The following is a 24024-nucleotide window of genomic DNA, read 5'->3' on the forward strand; positions in this document are numbered from 1 at the left end:
ACTTGTAGGAAGGTCCCTATATGTCAGCTCTATCGGTATGGATGGCCAAAAGGGGTGAAAAAAAATTTGTTGGTTGAGGACAGATTGACATGTGAATATTGTTTGTATTGAACATCACAGGGGCGAATGATGGTGGTCGTTCCAGGCAAGACGTGCACTCACGCGGTGGTGTTCGCCCAGCTGATCACGCCCGACGGCTCGAACCACGGCCTGCACGCGTTCGTGGTCCCGGTGAGGAGCACCGCGACCCTGCTGCCCCACGCGGGGGTCGTGGTCGGCGACCTCGGGGAGAAGGTCGGCCTGAACGGCATCGACAACGGCTTCGTCATGTTCGACAACTACCGGGTCCCGCGCGAGAACCTGCTCAACAAGACGGGGGACGTCACCCCGGACGGGGCGTACGTGACACCGATAAATGATCCCAGGAAGAGATTTGGTACGTTCCGATTACTTGTTTCTTTCGTGTGCTGTGAAAAAAAGTGTTTTTGACACGCACAGTACCATTTATAGGAGGAGCAAAATATTTGGGGCCTAGTTAAGTTTCGAGAAATTTTTTTTAAGTTCAGGATAGGATAAAAATTAACAAGTCTATTGCAAATATAATTAATTGGAAACCTTAAAAATTATGCGGACGCGCAGATTACTTTTGCAGGTACGGGCTTATGGCCATGTTAACGTTTACAATTTTTATTTAGATTTTTTTTAATCGTGAGGTTTGAAAAGTTGCAGATACTAAACTTGAAATGCACACATTTTTGACAATTAACTTTTTGTTTGAGAATAAAATGTGTTTAGTACCACTATTAAAATGACACTCCTTTTTTTTAAAAAAAAACATATTTTTGTTACTTTTGAATATATTTTATTTTGTATGTCGCACCATCTTCATAAAACAAACAGCATATATAAAAATAAATTTTTTTTAAAATATTAAACCATAAAATCTTGTCTATGGTAATTAGTGAAGATCAAGTTTTAGTTCCAAGTTAGATGCCAGTTCTGTTTAATTATACATTATCAATTATAATAATATGTACAATATTTGTCAGCTTATACCTTAGGTTTTTTATGTGTAGAAAATAGATTTTTAATGGATTTTGTGTAATTTGGAAGTTCGTATAGAAAATTTATTTTTAATGGCTGTTGTGTAATTTGGAAGTTGGTCTTATGTTAGAGTGTAGAATGAAACATTTAATTTTTTTGGATTCAAGGATAGGAAACAGGACTTTAGGGGAATTTTAAGGATCATTAGCAGCCCTGTGTATGGAATATTAAAATATTATGCATGGAGTTAGGTGTAAGGATAATTAAGAGTGGGTTAAAAATTTTGGAACTGCAAAATGAAAGTTGTAAAACCCGTAATTGGGGAAAATGAGTTTCTATTGTATTCACAAGATAATATTCTGATGAGAAATGATCTACTCGTTATGTTATAAAAAGATTTTTAAGTAACTGCGTTCAAGTATTATGTTATGACAGTACAGTACATCTGGACTAGATGGAAATGGACCATTTCTGGATCACTGAAAGTCAGTGTTAAACGGGATGCACGGAATACAAATTTTACATTGGCAAAATTATAAATACCAATTTTTTTTCTATAAATATAACTCTTCCTTAATTTTAATATGTATTAGTTTTAATACTAATGCATATGTACACCTAACCTATGAACTGATGCCGGTTTAATCAGATTTCCGGTGAGAGGGGGGTCTGGATTAGCGGAATTCTACTGTGCTAGAATGCACGTACAGGTGTGTGCATGCGCTAGCTTCAGTGCATGTCGTGTGTGTGGCAGGCGCGGTGCTCGGGAACCTGTCAGCGGGCCGTGTCTCCATCATCGGCTCCTGCACGCAGTACCTGACCAAGGCCATGACCATCGCGGTGCGGTACTCGGCCGTGCGCAGGCAGTTTGGCCCGTCCGACGACGAGGAGCTGCCAGTCATCGAGTACCAGCTGCAGGTGAGCGCGGTCCCTCTGCGGAGGCCTGTCTAGCTGATCTTCGTGTTCAACAACTAGAGTCGAGATTTTGCCCAATATCCTTCTCAAAAAATAAGTATTGCTGTTAAAATTATATACAGTGAAACCTCGATTCTATGTACACTCACGGGTCTCCAAAATTTGTCCTTACGACCGAGTTGTACGTACGAACCAGCGAGGCCAAATTACGTCCATTTGTGGTTATCTCCCCCTCCCCCCCTCCCCACCATTTTTCCCACCGCTGCCGCGGGAAGTGAATTGCAGTTGCCGAGTCCTGCTGCCACGGGAAATGACCTGCCGTGTCTATATCTTATGCTGATGTATTTTCGATCGAAATTATATCCTATTCTTGCAGAAACAACACTTGAGCTAATCAATAGGGACCCTAGCAAATGGTGAACCGCGAAATACACGAAATACCGCGAAATTGGGCACTATTTCACAGTTTTCACGAAATCTGCTATTTTTCACAAAACACGAAACTTTGCGCGAAATCCACGTAATTTCCGTTACCAAGAATGTTTACATTGGTCGGATACTGTAAATAATCTTACTATCAATTGTATTGATATTGCGTAACGAAATCGATTGTAGTTCCAACATGGCGGCAAACGTGTATATTTACGTTGCCGCTATGTAGCAGCGTTACGAACACAATTTTCGTGTAGTTGGTATTAGTTCTCAAAAATTCTAGCGCACAGAAGCGAACACAATATTTACGCTTACATAATAGTTTCATTCTGGCCGAACATAATATTTTTTCGTGTGTGTGCCACTACGGCATAAATGTTTTTACGGTGCAGCTTGCAGTAGTGTTTTTTTTTATGACGTCTCGGTTACTCGGTATTAATTTCCAAGCATCTAGTTAGTAGTGCTTATTTTTGTGTTAAGATGCCGAAAATAGTTACGGTTTTCGATCGAGAACGAGAGATGAAGCAGGAAGGATTTTATATATTTGATGTTAAGGATAAGATAATAATGTGTAAGTTTTACAACGTTCATGTGGACTGGATGCGTCGAGACACATGCCTAAAACACGTTTCTAACGCAACTCATAAAAAAAAAATTATGTGCGGCATCAACGTCGACTACCGGTACTGCAAAACAGACGTCTATAGGAGCTGCTTTTCAAACTTCTAAAAACATAGTTGTAAACAAACAACAATTTATAATTGACTTTGTTGAAATGATGGTGGGGGCAAACATACCTTTGGAAAAAGCAGATGACCCAAACATGAGGACCTGGTTAAATAAATATGTTCAAGGTACTGTGGTTCAGTATTTTTATTGCATTTTTTAATTTTTTTTAATTATTTTGTTAGAAACAGATGGAATAGAACCGGCTAGGGGAACACAGGGTTGCTGTAAAGGAGACAAGACCAAGAAGAAAACTAGAAACATTAAAAACTTTTTAGTGTTTGCCAACTGAGTGCATTTTATGTTTAATATTAAAATTTAAAAAAATTTGAAGCAAAACAATCCTCGTTTGCCAATTTCAATTTTAATTTAATGTATCTCACCAAATTTTTACACAGATTTTTAGCACCGCTTGCTTATTTTTACACCGATTTTTTGCACCGCTTTTGTCATTTTTTTACACCGAAATGAGCCAGTTTTATTTACCATTTTCTGGCGTCCCTACTAATGAAATGCAAAAATAAAATAAAAACTCGACACTGAAGGCAGTGTCGTAAGCCCAGTGTTTACATTTTTTTATATTTATATCAATAAAATAATAATTAACACACAATATAATTGCTCAAAAAAAATTATTGTGGGTACTTTCAATCTAAAATGCTCGAGGGAAAAACATAAACTCACGAATATATAAACGTAACGGGAATGTCGGGAATATTATGTGACTGCTTGTAAGTTCTGATACTGTATTTATGTCACAACTTAGCCAAAATACTGGTACGAGACATAAACTTCACAAGATAAAATGTACGTACGACCGAGGTGTATGTACGAACCGGGGGCCGTATGAGCGAGGTTTTACTGTACATGCATAAATATACAGAATGTTCCATAACTCAACGTCAAGCCGAAAACAGTTGATCAGATCATCAAAATATGGTTCTGAATAAAAAGAAGAAAAAAAAACAAAATCCAAAGAGCATTGTAGTTTTTCTAAAGTTTTTGAATCCCCACCCTGCACCAAATTATTTATGATGTTATTGCCCATCCTTCGATGTATTTATCAAAATTGTAATGTGGACCTCTTTCTAAGTTGAAACCCTTGGCCATAATCGTTATTTGCAGCATCTCGTTTATAACGTAAATAGGGATTTGTTAGTTTTTTTAAATGATGACCAGTCCCTGAAACTCATTTTTGAGCACGGTGACTCCAGGTTGTACTGTGGTGTTGGCATATTCTGCATTATGGAGGTGAAGGGGCAACACGATACCCAGTCTTAAATCCATGAAGGTGCCCAATCTGGCACCTTTCATTCACCATTCAGGAGCTCAAAACACAGAGCCAACTGGTCGGACATTATTTCAAATACTGTGTTTTATTGCATAATCGTTGCAATGTTATTTTAGGAAAAAAATTGTCGCAGAACCACCACATGATGTTTTTAGTAAACGTTAGATTCAGAGCATTTTTGTAGGTAGTAAACATGACCTTGCCAAGGATCGCAGGACAAAAAATTTGTTTTAAGACATTCCCGTCCAATATGATTTCCTGAAAGATGCGGTCAAAAGTTTCAGGCGCACCATTTTCTCTCTGATGTATGTTTTCCCACACAATTGAAGAAGTTGCCCAAGAACTTAGGTAGTTTCCCGTATGAAACAACATCCATTTTCGTTAGAATATTACTGTTTAACTTATTTAATTTAAAAAAAAAATAAAGTTTTTGATGCATAAATTCTCCTTTTAACACTATTTCAAACATCATAACCTTTATCTGTGCCATCTCTGCTTTGTAGCATACATGAAAATGAAAATGTAGCCAAGCACTAATCACGTCAGCGTGACAAAAACTGCGAATGCGACACTTTCTGATTAGAAATATTTTCTATTTCCATTGCGTCACTAGAGCAGCGTTACTGAAATGCGTGTCACAGTTCTGTTTTTGAAATTTGGTTATTCTTGTATTTTTAAAAGTTAAGATTAAGGATATGATATTAACTTGAAGTATCTGTTGAGATGTGGGTTGATGTTTAGTTGTGTATTCTAGCTAGAGGATTTTTTTATAATTTATTCAGGACTCTGAAAATAAAGACAGTAACTATTATTCTATAGTGGGTATTATGCAAGTAGGTTGGTACTATGTATAATAATCAATTCTTAGAAATGTTGTAATTACAATCTTACTGTGTCTTGGGTTCATTCACTCTTAAAACTGCTTTTCACTTTTATGTTTAAGCAGTTTGTGATAGACATGGCTATGATTAAGTACCTACTAATTTATTTGTAGCAATTCCAGTTTCTAGTTTTGACAAATGTCGTCTCTGTTTTCAGCAATGGCGTGTGTTTCCTTACTTGGCAGCAGCATATGCTTTCATAAATTTCTCAAATTTCTTCACCAGTGTAATGATGGACTTCAGCAAGAATTCAGGACGAACTGAAGACATGGCAAGTTTGGTGAGCTTTGGTAGCATTATATTTATAATTATGGTACTATTTTACTTAGAAATTCACAATACTTTGGCACCACTGGAGATTTTTAGTAAATGTTTCAACAGGAATTTCTTTTCGATTAATCAATCTCAGCCAAATTAAGTTACTCCTATGCTTTTTAAAGTGGATAGGTATATATGTTTTTACTGATTGGTGGAGCACTTTCTCAAAATAGTTTACATGTATGTTTTCTACATGATTAAAGAAAACTTAAGCTTTTATATATTCTTATTTGGATCAGAATTCACAATTTACTGTTGTGTAAAAATATTTCTTTCCAAGGGACTCGTTATGAAATTACAGTATGGTACTGGAGAAAATGATCCCAATACTATAAAGTACAAGACAACTAGTATCCAATTTATCGCTATGATGTTGTAGCACCAGGAACCTAGGAGAAAGCTAGCATGAAGGCCCTAGGAGGACTACTAAAGCCACAGAAGAGGCCTTCACATAGTTTACGCAGCAAACACAAAAATATTTCCTCAAAAATCTTGGCTTCAGGGACAGAAAGTATCTGTCCCTGGCATCCCTTATGATACTGGATGAAGAAGAAGCCGTCACAGTTTACGCAGCATACACAAAAAATTTTGCTCAAAAATCTTGGCTTCAGGAATATAACGTATCTGTCTCTGGCATTCCTTTTGATACTGGATGAATCCTCAATTATCCATTTAGAATAAATACTTGTTTTACTGTTGAAGCGACAGCAGATTCTAGCTGGCGATAGTAGGGCTGTTACTTTTGATTAATAACTCAAGAATATTTTAAGACAGTTTACCGTGTTTAATTTTAACATTGATTAAAAAAATTTTCTTAGAACATGAGTATTACACAAAACACTGTTTGAACATAAGTAAAATAAATAATCAAGTGGAAGCAGTAACATGACTAACCACGATCAGTAGCTCTCTTCTGCTGAACTCTCCCTTTCGCAAATAATATTTTTTTGCAAATTCTTCTAATTTACAGGCGGGACATTTAAGGAGGAGTCGACTTCTTACTGTCAAGAGATCTGACCATTTTAAGATTTCGTTTGGTTGTTTAGAATTTAAATGTAGATGACCAGCAGTGATTATGATTGTTTCTCTCGCTGATAGCAAATGCTAACTACAGTAGAATCTCGTTATAGCGAGCACGGTAATAGCGAGAACACGGCTATAACGAGGTATTTTTGAGGAATTTACGGCGTGATGGCTTGAAGCGTGCTTTTGTTATTTGTCTGCTTTATCTCCACCCCTCTCGCTCGCCGCTAGACGTCTTGCCGTTAACGCTGTCACATTATTCAGCCTTGCAGTCGCCACCTAAGTGCGTGGCTTTAAAAATAGAATCCCGTCCTTTCTTTCTTTTATCAAACTTCCGTGAGTTATCTGTGCCGTGTGTTGACAAAGTTTGAGATTGGAACAGAAACAACGTAAGAAAGTATTTTTTACAAATTAGAAATATGTATGTTTTTGTTTTTATAATCGCGTATTTTCACGTTTTCTTGGTTATCTTAAGAGATAATATTAAAAAGCCACTCTAATGAGATTTAATTGTTTCTTGGTTAACAAAAACTGTTAAATATCAAATATTGTTAATTGTTTATATTCTATTTATTATTATTTACGCACCGTCATACTGTACGCGTACGCTATACGACTCGAGTCGTTGCTGCATCATAACATAGCATGTTATGCGGTATCAGAAGTAACGAGTAACGTAACGATACAATAGTAATGAGTACTAATTGTTATAGTAACAAATACATACGGGTACACATTTTTTCGTTACTTTTACACCTCTAGTAGGCACTACCGTATTTATTTCCGAATCGCTAGGGCAGTTTTCTTGTAACTTTTGTTTTGGTCAGTTGTAGTATCTGTCCGGGAAAGGGGTGGTGATGGTTTGAGTTTAATCCCAAATTTATTTTCTAAAAAAGTTGACAGGTTTCTTTAAATGAAAAAAAGTATAGTTTTCCAGCGACTATTACGTTTGAGGCGTACGTGCGTTGCCGCAACCGCACTACTGCTTTTTTGTAATGAATTAAATCGTCGCGCTACACTAGCACCACCTGTTAGCAACATCCCGAACCAACATGGCCGCTAGCAGACAGCCCGCGTCAATAGATAGCAGGACAATGCTGTGTCGGCCGCGGGCCAAGATGCTATACTTACGTGGCGTGGCAGGGTATTCTGGTTATTTTGACGCAATCGGTGATCGCACCCGTACTTATGGGGTATCGTTTTAAAGAGAATTCACACATCTGCTCACAGAAATTAAGATTTCGTTAATATAACCTGTTATTTTCCAATTATACAGGTTTAAACACAATTTTTATGCTATTTTCGGTTAATTTATATTTTTTTGGGGCCAAAATTTGTCCAATTCGGTTATAGCGAGGACACGGTTATAGCGAGGATCAAACCCGGAACCGTGACACCTCGCTATAACGGGACTCTAGTGTACTCACAATAAAACACCAGTTCTCAGCCCATGGTGATGACGAAGCTGCCAAGCTCTCACATAGCTCCCAGTGACACTGTCAAGAGGGACAGTGGCTATTTGGCTCAGCTCCCCGGTTGCTTAAATGTATGCGTTTCAGCTAAATTTGTTCTGGACTAAATCTCCATTAATTAGGTTAATAAATCTCAATTTTATACATATTCTGCCCCCCTTATAGAGTTTGTATTCTGTAAAATTTTCTGTGAACGAATTACATACAAGATTAGTGACAAAGTCTAATTCACTGAGATTTTCAATTCGTCTGAACTATCCTGGTTCCTCTAAGTTACAAACTGGTATTAAATAATAATAATATGGAAACTGAATCATAATCAAATTTACATAATTTTGACAAAAATAGCATTGGAAAACAACAGCAATAATAAAATATAACCTGTAATACCATGATAAAATTGTCTGTATTTATTGTCAGACTAATTTTGGCAGGAACTGATATTTTCAGATGACACTGGGTGCAGAGATCCATGGTCTGTCTTCAGGGGCCAAGCCACTTTGCGCCTGGCTCGCGCGAGACGGCATACAGGAGTGTCGAGAGGCGTGCGGTGGCCACGGCTATCTGAAAGGTAAAAACGATGTGACCGTTGGCCAAGTTTGCCAAAGGTTTTGATTTGCTGATTTAAAATTAGAAGTAACTTTAACAAACACACACACATATATATATATATATATAATGGCTTAACATGCTATAGTTGCACTCTTCTCAGTAAGACACATTTAAATTTAAGTTACAGATTACCTAAGGTGAAGGCTAGTATTGGTGCATTCGATTTTTTCAAGGCTCTGGCTCTCACACAAAGTTGGTTATTTCATTTTCATGCTATTTTCAGATGATTGTTGTGTAAATTCTTTTCCGTAGCTCTCTCGCATTTGTTGTTAGGTCAGGAATTTTTGTCACCATTATTTACTCAACATTATTTTTGAGTTGTAGAAGGTCACACAAGTGATCATAATTATGACCTTTACCACTAATAAATAATGTTTAGTATAATATCTGTTGAGATAACATACAACAGAGCTGTCAGAAATGTGCAGGAATAGCCCTCATATAATAGTAATTACAAGAAAATAAAAATAACCAATTAAGCTACATGCCATTTTTGAAAAAAATTGGAACACCTTAGAATTAAATAAATTCGATGGCTGTCTGTTTGATATATTCAGTGTCAGCAGAACTATATTTTTGAAGGAAAAAAAATTTCATCTTACACATATTTATAAGTAGGTATGTGGGGAAGTAAAATTTATTTGGTTGTGGGCCAGTTTCCTCAGGGGTTAAGAGACAATTGCAACTCTCGCATGATAGCACACGCAAATATGTTTTTCAGTGGTAAGATTGAGAGTTAAGTTACAATTTGAGCTTAAACAAGGTCACTTTTGTTTGCTGGCCTGTTAGGACCTGATGGGAGTTGATAGATTGATGAAAAAGTAAAGGGAGTACAGTACAGTGCAAAGATTAAACAATCAAATAAAACATTTTACATAAGTTTACATGAATCTTTACTGGAATTGGACCACAATATTGTACATATTCATCATCTGGCAGAAGACAGATATAGTACCAGCCAAACATCTTATGAGCTGTCAGCACAGGGTAGAGTAACGTAAATAGAGAAGTAGGGAACTAAATTCTTTTAAGTAGGGAGTGGTTAAAAGGGGTGGAAAATATTTAGTAGGCTCCATTTTATTCAAGTGCTTTACCTGTTCAAAATATATTGACCATGTATTGGTTAATGGGCGATGGAGCCTGGTAAGCATACAATAAAAAAAAAATTATTTTTGAACAATTGATGCATAACTGGGCTGTGCAGAGTTGGCACTATTTGATTCTGTAGAACTCCATCTACTACATATTTTACTCTGCCAATTTGTTCCTTCCAACACATTTCCATTGAAATATAGTGCCCAGCTTACAAGATGTTTGATTTTAACTGACACGCCACAGAGAAACTTATACAACTGTTCTCTGTCCCTTCCCTAAATACTGCAATTCAGATTGGGCTGGAAGTAGATTTTCATGCAAGGCTTTGAAAATTTGTTAAATTAGAGATTTATAAGGCCACCGTAATTGTCTGCGACATGATTTAGGATCTAAAGTTATGTTAGTGTAAAAGTGTAAGTGACCTGATACCAAGTAAAGACAAATTTTTTTAAAATATATATGTTTTTTGTTGTGCCGTGGTCAGCGGCGGGTCTGGGGGACCTGCGCAACAACAACGACGCGTGCTGCACCTACGAGGGGGAGAACAGCGTGCTGGTGCAGCAGAACAGCAACTGGCTGCTGCAGCTGTGGGCCCGCCGGGGCGACCGCTCCGACAAGCCCTTCGCCAGCCCGATGGGGTCCGTCGGCTTCCTGGCCCACGCCGACCGGCTACTGGCCGCCCGGTTCTCCGCGTCCAGCGCCGACGAGGCCGTCCGACCGGAGGGTGAGCTTCACGTTTGTGGTTTACTTGCTGCTTTTCAACATATATTTTAACTGAAGCGCCGAGGCAAAAAATTTTAAGGTTTTATTGTTAAGTCAATTTTGTTTTTAAAACAGAAGATTTTGGTGGTGTTGTTTTTTCAGTGTGTCTACAAATATCTAAAGAACCAATTTCAGAACCTTTAGACAAAAATATTTTACAATTTTTTTTTTTTTTTTTAAATAAAGGGTGAGTTCTAAATTTACATTATAGGAAATAATTTAAACAAAAATTTAACAATTGTTGGGCTGTCTTACTACCGTGTTTTCTCGCATAATTGTAGCACATTTTATACTAAAATCAAGTTTGAAAAATAGGGGTGCGACGATTATGCAGGGAAAAAACTTTTGTTGTTAGGTAAAGTTATTCATAAAAACAACCCGTTCTTGGAAAGTACGTTTATTTAAAAAAAAAGTGGAGTATACAAGAGCATGCCAAACAATTTATATTAATAATTCATGCAACAAAAACCTTTCTTCAACTTTAAATAGAAAAACAAAATCTGTGACCCGAACGCAAGCCTCTTGAGTCTGTGTAACTATCGTCGTAGTACACACTTACCACAAAAGAGTGCTAGCTATTAAAATTCGTTAACTCGGCACTAGACAGAGAGCGCGCGTTGCATGAATCGGTGAGATTTCGATATTCGACTACGTGTGCGCGCTCTATACGAGAAGCAACATAACCAAACATGAATGATGCCAACTCGCGCTGGCATTTTTATAAGCGGTACACTGCGGCGACGCAGACGATAGATGAAGGTTATAACGTTTAAAAAGTCTTTAAAAGAAAATTTACACGTCAGACAACTTCGTATTTCTGTTAATTAAATAAGTACGTGGTAATGTCCGGATAAATATTAGCTTTCTACTTAAAAAAAATTTTTATACAGAAAAGATACCTGCAAAAGCGCTCGGAATCTAATAGTGGGGCCAAAAACATCATGCAACATTTACGCTTTTTAAATCCAAATTTTGACTCCCAAAAATATGGTTGCGACGATTATGCGCGTGATACAATTATGCAATAAATCCGGGTATAAAAAAAATTATAAACATTTGGATTAGGCATTTATAGTACATTATTGGCAAGTCCTGGCTAATCAAAACTGTCCTTACACAAAATCGTTTTGACTTTGGGATTTTGCTAATGTGAGTTATATATGTATTTTAACAGATATAACACCTAAATATAATATAATTACTTATTCCACTAAAAAAAGTCCATTTTGACAGATACGTGAAGCACTTATACATTAAAATAATTTGTAATCAGCATGTGTAGAGCAAAATTACTTGGAACAATAAATATATTATTAATTTTGCCAATCTATGTAGACACTTCAGTTTGGTAAAAAATTTATTCTGAGTAAATTATATTTATTAAAATTTTCTACTTAAAATTTTTTTTATTTTTTTGTTATTGGTTGTGTAAAAATGCTGATTGATTTTATGATTTTAATTGCTTTTTGGCATTACACTGTGCTCTGACATGCTTTTCGGTGGTGTTTTAGTTTTTTCTTGTCCCTACTAATGTAACATGCATAGGGATGGGGCAATTGAATCTTAAGATTCAACTAATCCATTGAATTCTTGGGATATTAGGATTCATAAGATTCAATGTAGTATTCATATCAAGATCCGTTCATTAAAAAATTAAATTTTGATGACATGGCATTGAGGTTACGTTTGTTGTACAAGAAAGCGTATGATTTGCATTATCATGACATGCTATGCTCAAAAATGATTTAAAAATACATCAAATGCTTCGAAAGCAAAACAAATACAGCAAAACCCCTTATTTGCACTTTTCATGGGGACAAAGTAAAAAAGTTTAAAAAGCGGGAAAGTGTAAATAAAGGGAAAAGTAAGAAACGCGTTAAAGTTAATTAAAATTAAAATACAGTCGCATCCTGCAGCGTTCATAACAAATATGGGCTACATTACACATACGCATTGCACCACAGTAAAAAAAATTAAAAAAAAAAAAAGCAGCAAATTGGAAATTTACCGTCAATAGCGCGCCCTGCGCGGAGAAAGGTCATCGTACTCAATCGGCTGTTACGGTGCGGAGTAGCCGCCGGCTGGCTCTCTCTGTTCTCTGAGCTGCGCATGCGCAGTATAACTCACTCAACGCTCCGCCCAGAATCGTGACGTTCCATCAGCAGCCAGCCAATAGATACGAGCTTAGCGGAAAAAAATATAAGCTCCACCTCCCGTGTACCAGTTTTGTCAGTTCTAATACCAGTTTATTGGTATACGCACCAGTTTTCTCGCTGCTGTAACGTGTTCAAGTTTACGTTCATCTTGATGTCTTGATACCAATAATTAATTATTTACGATCTTCAGAAATAAATGGTTAGTTTAAAAAATACGTGTCAACTGTACAATACTTCCGAAATTATAAAATATGTATAAAACAGTTACCAAGACTCCGCTCATTTTATCTTGTGAAGTTTATGTCTCGTACCAGTATTTCGCCTAAGTTGGCATAAATATAGTATCAGAACGTTTATACATTCGTGAGTTTACGTTTTTCCCTAGTACATTTTAGATTTTCTCCTGCTATAATTACTCAGACTTTTACACGCCTAGGCTTAAATTATTATATGTTTAGAAATAAAAGCAACTTTTCATGTTATAAAATATGTATATTTTGAGATTTAAAATGTTCACTGCCGACTATAAAAGTTACGTTTTTCACAATGTTTTTAGGCCTACTATGGTTGTTATGTGATTTAAATAGCGAGATGGATTCAATTTTTGAGACGTAATTCGCGTGAAAGTATTGTATTGGATTAAATGGGAACTAAACGGGACCTGAAGAATATAGTGCAAATAACGGGAAAACGTAAATAAGGGGTTTCACTGTATTATTTTCATCTTGAAAACTTGTGATAAAAATATTTCTTTTTAGGTAAATATAACCACATTAACAGTGAATTGCTACCACGACACAGATTAATAGTTAAGGACCCTAAGAATTAGTGAAACGTGATAAATTACATAATTACTATATTTTTTTACATTTCTAGTGAATTCTCAACTTTGTGGAAACAAGAAGTTTTATGCGAAATATAACTATGGGTTAATTGATGCCATTTCTGAAAGAATCATGTGGTATGTAATACATTTGTAACACAAGAGAGAAATTTAATATCTCAATTGTAGTAATTTTCTCTACCACAGCACAAATCAATAGTATTGATGAATGCCTCAAACATGATAAGTTACTCATTGTGCTGTGTGTGGAAACACACACTTGTATTTCAAGAGGGACAACAAAATATTTTATTTATATTTCTGGTTTTACACTGCTGCTTTTAGTACATGACATGACACGACACGACACTTAAAAAATTCTGTAATAAAAATAAGCTTGCGTAGCTTTGTGAATATTTGGGTTCAGATTCAAGGTTCTGCAATCGGCTATAGATTCGGATTCAGAAAAAAAAATTGGATTCGCCCCATCCCTAGACATGCATTATCATTAAAAAAAAAGCATTGATTGAGTTGTCAACAAAAGTCTTAGACTGGTTACTTTATTATTCCAGCGATATTGGCTGCGTACAGGTGGCTTGTATGTTACTTGCTGCGCAGTTTCGACGAGAAAGTGAGAAGTTTGCGCAAACAAGGACTTGATTCATTTGAAGCCAAGAACAACTCGCAGGCATATTTTGCCAGGAACCTGTCCGTTGCATTTGTGGAGGTTAGTTTAGTGAAACACTCTTTCGTTTCAAATAATTAGTTATTAATGGGTTGCTGCTAAATAAGTGAGAAATAAGACACGTGTTATTCATTAACTAGTTTATTTCTTAAGACATATTTTCACCAAATACAGATTCTTCAAATTTGTTACTTATTTGCTACTTTATTGGCCTAAATAAAACTCAAATGATTTTTTCCAAAGAATATCTAGTCAAAAACTAACACTGGTCTATCATGTGAGACTTAGAAACAATATTGCCTAAAAATTGAAGAAGTTAAAATATATTGACTTGATGTAAGATTTTGGACATACGTCATTGCTAAGCACATGTATGTCTGTAGAAGAAAACTACAAAAAACACAAATGACAAAAACACAATTTAAGCTAATAATGAAAGCTGATTCTTTGATTTTCCTTTTTATTTTATCAGATTCCTGTATGAGTGGTGTGGAGTCTTCCCAGAGAATTTTGTGGCTATTTTCCCATGTATGTTCAGCAAGTCTGGATTTTAGGGTTTCACCCTTCTTGCAGTTGTTTTTGTGTTCTTTGATTCGGGTGGATAGAGCTCTGCCAGTTTCACCTACGTACATGTGTCCACATTCACAGGGAATCTGATAGCACACAGTTGGGGGTTTGTAATTTTTTTGTGGCTGGTTTCACCTTGGTAACAATACTTTTAATAGTAGATTTAAAATGGAATGCTGTTTTAAGTCCATATTTGTTTCCCAGGCGTCTTATTTTTTTTCTGAAACCCCTTGAACATATGGAATGACTAGGGTTGCTGCCTTTTTCTCAGTTTCTGTGGATTTGTTGGATTTCATATGCTGTTTGATGGTGTTGACACCTTAACAACCATTGGCTATGAGTTCCTTTTTTATATGATTGTTTTCAACCGCAATAAATTTCTCATCAGAACAAATAATCTAGGCTCGGTTGGTTAGTGTGTGAATTATGCCAGTTTTTGTTGTTCTAGGATGGTTGGATGCAAAATTAAGGTATTGGCCTGTGTGCGTAGGTTTCTTGTATACTTTAGTTTCCAGACTGTTGTTTTTTTTCTGCTGACTTGTACATCCAGGAAAGGAATGCTACCGTTGGTTTCTTTTTCATAGGTGAACTTTATTGATGGCCTCAGAGAGTTAAGGTGGTTCACAAATTCCTCCAAAGTTTCAAGTCCATGTTGCCAGACAGTGAAGGTGTCGTCTACATAATGGAGCCAGATGTTAGGAGGGCTATTACTTTTTCTAAGTGCTTCTTGCTCAAAGTTTTCCATAAATATATTGGCCATAAATGGTGAAAGAGAAGAGCCCATTGCCATGCCATCGGTCTGTTTGTAGAAAATATCCTTGAACTGGAAATATGTTGTGGTGACACAGAGGGTAATCATTTCCATGCTGGATGGGATTGCTATAATGGTTCTGTCTAGATTTAGATCAGCCTCCAATTTGGCCTTGACAATTCAGAGTGTTTCGGCTATTGGCACATTGGTGAAGAGGCTTTGGACGTCAAAACTCACCCGGTTATCATTGAATTCTATTTTCAGTGTTTTGACTATAGAAATAAAAAGATTGGTATCATTGACAAAAGTATCTGTCTGTCCTGCTAGTGGCTCAACAATTTTCAGGAGATATTTTGATAGTTACTGGCATGGGGAATTACAGCAACTGATGATCGGGCACAGAGGCATGTTGGGTTTATGAATTTTTGGAAGACCGTAAATGTGGGGTGCTTTACTGCTGTGTGGCGTCAGTTCTGATCTAGTTCTTTCTGGGATGTGATTCTGATGTTTTTTTAGAGTTTGGTACACTTTTCTTTCAATGCTGGCTGTGGGGCCTTTTACCAGTTTTGTATATTGATCTATGGTGATCAAATCAGTAAATTTTTGGTCATAGTCTGGTTTGTCAAGTATGACTGTAGCACGACCCTTATCAGCTGGCAGGATTACAACGGTATGGTCGATTTTCAGAGTTTTGATGGCCTTGAGTTCATCAGGCGGCAGATTTGGTTTAGGCGGACCAGCTGAGGTGATTGCTGTACGCACATTCCATCACCTCAGCTGGTCCGCCTAAACCAAATCTGCCGCCTGATGAACTCAAGGCCATCAAAACTCTGAAAATCGACCATACCGTTGTAATCCTCCCAGCTGATAAGGGTCGTGAAGGGTCGTGCTACAGTCATACTTGACAAACCAGACTATGACCAAAAAATTACTGATTTGATCACCATAGATCAATATACAAAACTGGTAAAAGACCCCACAGCCAGCATTGAAAGAAAAGTGTACCAAACTCTAAAAAAACATCAGAATCACATCCCAGAAAGAACTAGATCAGAACTGACGCCACACAGCAGTAAAGCACCCCACATTTACGGTCTTCCAAAAATTCATAAACCCAACATGCCTCTGTGCCCGATCATCAGTTGCTGTAATTCCCCATGCCAGTAACTATCAAAATATCTCCTGAAAATTGTTGAGCCACTAGCAGGACAGACAGATACTTTTGTCAATGATTCCAATCTTTTTATTTCTATAGTCAAAACACTGAAAATAGAAAACAATGATACCCTGGTGAGTTTTGAATTCCAAAGCCTCTTCACCAATGTGCCAGTAGCCGAAACACTCTGAATTGTCAAGGCCAAATTGGAGGCTGATCCAACTCTAAAGGACAGAACCATAATAGCAATCCCATCCAGAATGGAAATGATTAATTACCCTCTTTGTCACCACACCACATTTCCAGTTCAAGGATATTTTCTACAAACAGACCGATGGCATGGCAATGGGCTCTTCTCTTTCACCATTTATGGCCAATATATTTATGGAGAACTTTGAGCAAAAAGCACTTAGCATAAGTAATTGCCCTCCTAACATCTGGCTCCATTATGTAGACAACACCTAAGATTCTTTGCCTGACAACCTCTTTTTATATGAAACGTACACTTGTAATTACAAATTGACATTTATGCGACAATTATGTCAAAATTTACAAATGTCAGGCCTGTCAAGTTTTATGAAATAGGGCCTTGGTTGTTACTTATTTCAAGAAACCAGCACCAAAAAAAATAAAAAGAGGAATTATGATAAAAACATATATGCACCACACTAAAAACATCTGTGCATGTTTAAGTATCTCAAAATGGCCACATTTTATGGTGATATTTTCTTACACAAAATATTTAATTGCGTGATAACATTTTATTAATTTCAAAAATCTATTGGAAACAATTCTGTTGAACTAACTAACACAACTACTTTCAAAAGATTGTTTATGTTTAGTAATAACAATTTACGAACATTTCAGCAGCAATGTTTGGAAATTCTGATTTGCCAACTGCCTTTCCAAAATATTTCTAATTTAAAACGAGCATCACTAAACACGCACAAGAACGTCATTTACAGTAATTTGGTTATGTTGTTTTTAAACTTATTTTAATTTGGTTGCAGTAATCCACTGTGAATTTTGGTAAAATCTCGTTAAATAATTATTTTTTTTTTATATTAAGTTTAAAGTGCAGATATGTGAAACATTTTAATTTTCACGGTCACGTCACAAAAGATTTGGTTCATGGCCGTATGGTTTACCATGGCAAACGTAGCTGCCATGATCAAAAGTTAATGTTTAGGAAATAAAATTTACATTATTTCCTTTAAATATTGATGGTTTTGTCTAATTTTTTTTGAAGGTTTACTATTAAATGCAGTGCTGCTGCAACGTAATTTCCGAAAAATGCTTTCACTTAAAGCGGGAAAGTAGATACTGCATTTGTACTGTAGGGAAAATGGCGGTGCAAGTAAATAAATCTGTTAATCACCGAAATTCGTAAATCTCAGTTCTGTAAAAAAGATTTTATTATGTAGTTTAAAAATTAAATTTGCATACATTTTAATATTTTCCTACGTTGTGTAGGAGATGTATTTTGCAAACTTACAAAAACAATGCAGGAATCGGTCATGGTCGATTAAAACCATTGTATTCTGAATCCCGCGATTATGGTGGAATCGGTGGTACAGACCGATTCCGCCATAATCGCGGGATTCAGAATACAATGGTTTTGGAATGATGACCGATTCCTGCATTGTTTTTGTAAGTTTGCAAAATACATCTCCTACGCAACGTAAGAAAATATCAAAATGTATGCAAATTTAATTTTGAACTACATAATAAAATCTTTTACGGAACTGAGATTTACGAATTTTGGTGATTAAAGTATTTATTTACTTGCACCACCATTTTCCCTACAGTACAAATGCAGTATCTACTTTCCCGCTTTAAGCGAAAACATTTTTTGGAAATTACGTTGCAGCAGCACTGCATTTAATAGTAAACCTTCAAAAAAATTAGACAAAACCATCAATGTTTAAAGAAAATAATGTAAATTTTATTTACTAAACGTTAACTATTTGATCATGGCAGCTACGTTTGCCATTGTAAACAACCTAATTTTTTGTTTGTGCTACCTGCCATGGTAAACCATACGGTCATGAACCACATCTTTGGTGACGTGAACGTGAAAATTAAGATGTTTCACATCTCTGCACTTTAAATAATTATAAATAAAATAATTTTTTAATGAGATTTTACTAAAATTCAGTGGATTACTGTGACCATATTAAAATAAGTTTAAAAGCAACATGACCAAATTGCTGTAAATCTGCGTTCTTGTGTGTGTTTAGCGATGCTCGTTTTACATTAGAAATATTTTGGAAAGGCAGTTGGCAAATCTGAATTTCCAAGCATTTCTGCTGAAACGTTCGTAAATGTTTATTACTAAACATAAACAATCTTTTGAAAGTAGTTGTGTTATCAACAGAATTGTTTCCAAAAATTTCTGAAATGAATTAAATGTTAACATGGCTTATTTGAAGAGTTTAAATATTTTGTGGGTAAATATGTAGTTGGGCAGTATTTGTGGAAAAAAAAAATGTTAAAAATCAGAAAATACTTTTATTAATGCTATTTAACTTCCTCTTTTCATTAAACCCGGCGGAGATAAGAAATTCCAAATTCTGTAGGAAATATTGAATTTTTTAATTTCCATCATAATATATGTGCATTCATGCGGCATTCACCATTGTTTCTTGTTTACGAGTATGAATTTTTTTTTCGCGACATAGGAGAATGACTAAATCATTTTCTACTAATGGCAAAGGAATTGTACCCGCCTCTAACTTAGGTGAGTTTTTAGAGTTTTTAACGTTTCAAATTTTAATGTTTTATTTGTTATTTGGATATTGTTGCACAAGTAATAAGTAAACAAAAAATTACATGAGTTCCTACTGTTCATCCTTTGTCCCGGTTTGTTTGGTCAGGTCAGTTACATTATAAATACTTTAAAACTAAACAACCATTAAAATTAATTCACATTATTTTTAATGTCCGCTTAGTTTGAAAGTATTTATAATGTAACTGACCTGACCTAATCCACCATTTTAATTAATTAGGCATTCATGAACACACTGCAAAATAAAAAATTGCTTCGGTCGAATTATTGCACAGGTCTGTATTGCAAAATAAGAACGGCGATATCTCCTAAAGAATTTGGAATTTCTTATCTCCGCCGGGTTTAATGAAAAGAGGAAGCTAAAGACCATAGAATTTAAGTATTTTCAGATCTTTAACATTTTTTTTTTTTTTCGCAAATACCGCCCAACTACATATTTACCATTTTGTGTAAGAAAATCTCACCACAAAATGTGGAAATTTTGAGATGCTTAAACATGCACAGATATTTCTTACTCAAGAACAGAAAATTTATTTTCTCTTTACGGTTGTGAAGAACTGCAAGACTGGGTGGATTTATTCTTTTCACCAAGTGAGATGATTAAGTTGTAGTTAATATATTAAAGTAAACATCTCATTTTATTTTAGTGTGGTGCATATTTGTTTCCATCATAATGAGATAATAAAGTTTTATTTTTACATTTCCCTCTTTTTATTTTTTTTGGCCCTGGTCCCTTGAAATATGTAAAAATGAGGTTATATTGTCATTTTATTTGGATCATTATGTAGTTGTGCTTGAAAATAAAATTCTTAACCTAACCATAAAAACCTTCTTTTTTTACAATAAATAAATTGAGTTGACAATGTAAGGTATCTAAAGTTGGTTAAGTTATAACATTATTTACAATTTACGTCATAAGATATCTTTGATTATTGGTAGTGTTTGAACATGTGTTTCGTCTTATTATATGCAAGGTTAAAAGGCCAAATCTTAATATATATAAATCTCGTGTCACAATGTTTGTCCTCAATGGACTCCTAAACCACTTAACCGATTATAATAAAATTCGCACACCATGTGCAGTTCGATCCAACTTGAGAGATAGGATAGTTTTTATTTCGATTAATGGTCTTAATCTGATAATTTTAGAGTTTTCTAATGTGATGTATGTATGAGTTGGCAGAAAATCACCACGGCAACGGCTGTAGCATTGTTGATGCTTCATTCGTCTCCATGGCAACGACTATTTCATTGTTAGTGTAGTCCTCATCACTCATTAAATACAGACCACCAATTTTTAGATATATACAGGTAAATAACTATACACTGGTAGAACAAAGTCGGTCGGGATTTGAAAGTGATATAAATTATTCAAATTAAGAAGACAATTACTAACTACATTTGATTTCTAAAAAGGTCCAGTGAACTCTTTACCAAGTCAACCGATTTCGATGAAAATTGGCATTTATGTGTAATTGTTTCCAACTTGAGAGATAGGGTAGTTTTTATTTTGATTAATAGTCTTAATAATTTATAATTAATAATAAACTGATTATCAATGTTGATTGGTGTTTAAGCCCGGGAAACAGTGGGTACTTCGTTTCCATGACAACGTTGCGTGCTTGAGAGTCGGGAAACCATCGGTGCTATTCGTTTTTTCTTCGGTACATTACAAAGCATTGTATTAAGTTTTTGTCAAAATTAATTAATTTTCATTTTATTTCATTTATTATAACTGTAAATAGGAGATTTGGTCTCATTTCCCCCCCCATAAATACAACCGTGTGAAGCCGGGTCGGGCAGCTAGTTGTTCTAGAAATTCAAGGTAGCGTAACTTGAGGGTAATGAAAATGCTTTTTTAACATTATATAACGTTATTTTATGCACAGAAAATGAAGCACAATGCAATTACATTTTTAAAATCATAAACAACTTTTTTTTCTGAGTATATTACTCTGTTGAACATTGTCAGTTAAAAATTAAGGAATCGGAATTGGATTTGAAGAATTTACCCTTTGATTTAAGAATCGAAAATGGAATCGGTATATTTTAGGAATCGGCCCAACACTAGTTAGAAATGGGGAAAGTATTTGCAAAAACAGAAAAAAGCTTTAACTCAATTTATGTGACTAAATATTGCATCAGTTTGATAATATCTTGTATTCCAGCAAATAGGGCTTTTATTGTTAATAATTCACTAAAAATTTAGTTTTTAACAGAAAGCTGTTTTTTATTTGTATGTCTTATGCAAGTAAGAACAGTCTTGGAATGAATCATTAGTTTGAAAGGTACATTGAGGAAGAAAAAAAAAATAAAACCTTTAAATAAAATCCATTGGTTTCATCTTAGCCCTGTGGATGAAAATCACAATTCTATGCCAACCAGTGGTTAAGTAAGCAATAAGAAGTCCATTCAAAGTCTCAGAGCCATTCTAGAAGGCAACAATTTTCTTAGTGAATTATGCAATATTCTGTAACATTCCAACCATTAAGGAAAGTTCTGTAACACCGTAAAACTTTCTCCAAAATTTGGGCGGAAATGTTCTAGAAAGTCATTGATATTTTTTGTAATTTTTCGAACGTAGCATTTTATTTTCTTCCATTAAGTAGGGAAAAAAAATGACTTAGCTAAAATTGGTTTGTGAATCCTTGAATTGGAACCAACTTATCACACAAAATTTAATAGTGTATTCTTTCAATGATATGTTTCTAGGTTTTTTTTTCTTTTCAAAAATAGGGGAAATATTGTTAAATAATTGATTTTAAAATTTTTCTTTTCAGCACTTCATTATTTTGAAATTTTGGCAACTAGCAACAAGTAAAAATATGGCACCAAATCTACAAGCAGTCCTAGTCAAACTGTGCTCTCTCTTTGGGGCATGGAGACTGGAGAAGCACCTGACAACCCTTTATGAAGGTGAGATTCATTTTAGCCAAGAAAGTTTATTGAATTCAAACTCATGGTCTTCTAGTTTCAGCTTCTCAGATTTATATTATTAACAACTCATACATGTTAAATATATTACTGCATGAGTGAGTTTCTCGGAACATGACAATAAAATCCATTACCAAAATTTGCATTCCCAATTTTTCCTTTCCATAATACAATGTTTCAGATACATTTAATAACATTATAATGTTTATTATAAAACTTTTGTATTCTACGGCATATATTTAGCAACAGAGCATCAAGATATTACCAGTCTGGTAACAATGGCCATCATTTACTCTGTACTGCAAAGAGTGAGGCACACTATGGAACTGCACCACCTTGTTCCACTTACTGTTAACTAAAATTAATATTAAAGTGTCTATACGAAAATTTTCATTAGTTTAACGTGAAATGTAAGACTATAAAACTTTAACGACTATCTACAATGTTAGATGATGTCTCATAATAGATGTGATCCACAGCAGATCGTTTTAACTTTTAGAATGCCATTTTACAACTCTTATAGGAAAACTACACAAATTATATACCGTCGCACATTTTATTCTAATATCAAGTTTAAAAAGTAGGGTTGCAACGATTATGCGGGAAAATATTTTTTTTTGTTAGATATAGTTATTCATAAAAACAAAACCCATTCATGTAAAGTATGTTTATTTAAAAAGTGAAGTATAAAAGAGCACGCCAAGCAATTTAAATTAATAAGTCATGCAAAAAAACCTTTCTAAAAATTTAAATATAAAAACAAAATCTGTGATCCAAATGCAAGCCGAACTAACGCGTGACTATCATCGCAGTACACACCACGAAAGAGTGCGGGCCATCATATGTAGTTAACTCTGCAATCGACAGAGAGCGCGCGTTGCATGCACTCTGCGAAATATTGATATTCTGCTACTTGTGCGTGCTCTATACGGGAAGCAACATAACCAAAAAGAGCGCATGTTGCATGCATCGGCGAGATATTGATATTCTGCTACTTGTGCGTGCTCTATACGGGAAGCAACATAACCAAAAAGAGCGCATGTTGCATGCATTGGCGAGATATTGATATTCGGCTACGTGTGCGCGCTCTATATGGAAAGCAACATAACCAAACATTAATGATTGCAACGAGCGCTGGCTACAGTTTTGTAAGCAGTACACTGCAGCGACACAAGACGAACAAATGAAGGTTGTAACTTTTAAAATGTCTTTAAAAGAAAATTTACACATCAGACTACTTCTTATATTCGTTAATTAAATAAGAGTTAATGTCCGAATAAATATTAGATTTCTATTTTAAAATACATCATTTCATGCGGAAAAAATACCCACACAAAGCGCTTGTAATCTAATAGCGGGACCAAAAACATTGTGCAACGTTTATTCGAGAGGGTTTATAAATACAAATTTTGACGCCCTAAAATATGGGTGCGACGATTATGCGATAAGAGGGTATTTCAATGCTACACTGACTCTATAATACCTTGAATGTTTGGGTCATGGCGTATTATAGTCAACATTGTTCATATGGAAAAAATAAATTTTAATATGGTTTGTGTAAAACTTTAATGAATATAAATTTATATTACAGCA

At 35.3% G+C, this 24024-nt stretch overlaps 1 protein-coding gene and 1 long non-coding RNA gene across 7 annotated transcripts in view; one reads left to right on the top strand and one right to left on the bottom strand.

The window, feature by feature from the left end:
* LOC134539986 (peroxisomal acyl-coenzyme A oxidase 3-like) overlaps positions 1-24024 on the top strand; it is a 38502-nt gene that overhangs the window by 12776 nt on the left and 1702 nt on the right. For 5 of the 6 annotated variants that reach the window (XM_063382392.1, XM_063382394.1, XM_063382390.1 and 2 more), the window contains exons 6-12: positions 146-436; positions 1799-1962; positions 5447-5569; positions 8553-8673; positions 10294-10533; positions 14123-14277; positions 22278-22413. In XM_063382392.1, the coding sequence (XP_063238462.1) occupies positions 146-436; positions 1799-1962; positions 5447-5569; positions 8553-8673; positions 10294-10533; positions 14123-14277; positions 22278-22413 (1230 nt within the window). The remainder of the gene's footprint in view (positions 1-145; positions 437-1798; positions 1963-5446; positions 5570-8552; positions 8674-10293; positions 10534-14122; positions 14278-22277; positions 22414-24024) is intronic. The other variant, XM_063382395.1, reaches the window with a different exon arrangement.
* On the bottom strand, positions 8490-10443 carry LOC134539990 (uncharacterized). The gene is made up of 2 exons (XR_010076379.1): positions 10344-10443; positions 8490-8666 (listed from the first exon to the last, which is right to left on the bottom strand). It is a non-coding gene; the product is annotated as an uncharacterized LOC134539990 (long non-coding RNA).

The sequence above is a fragment of the Bacillus rossius genome, chromosome 16 (genome assembly GCF_032445375.1).
Source record: "Bacillus rossius redtenbacheri isolate Brsri chromosome 16, Brsri_v3, whole genome shotgun sequence".
Taxonomy (NCBI): domain Eukaryota; kingdom Metazoa; phylum Arthropoda; class Insecta; order Phasmatodea; family Bacillidae; genus Bacillus; species Bacillus rossius.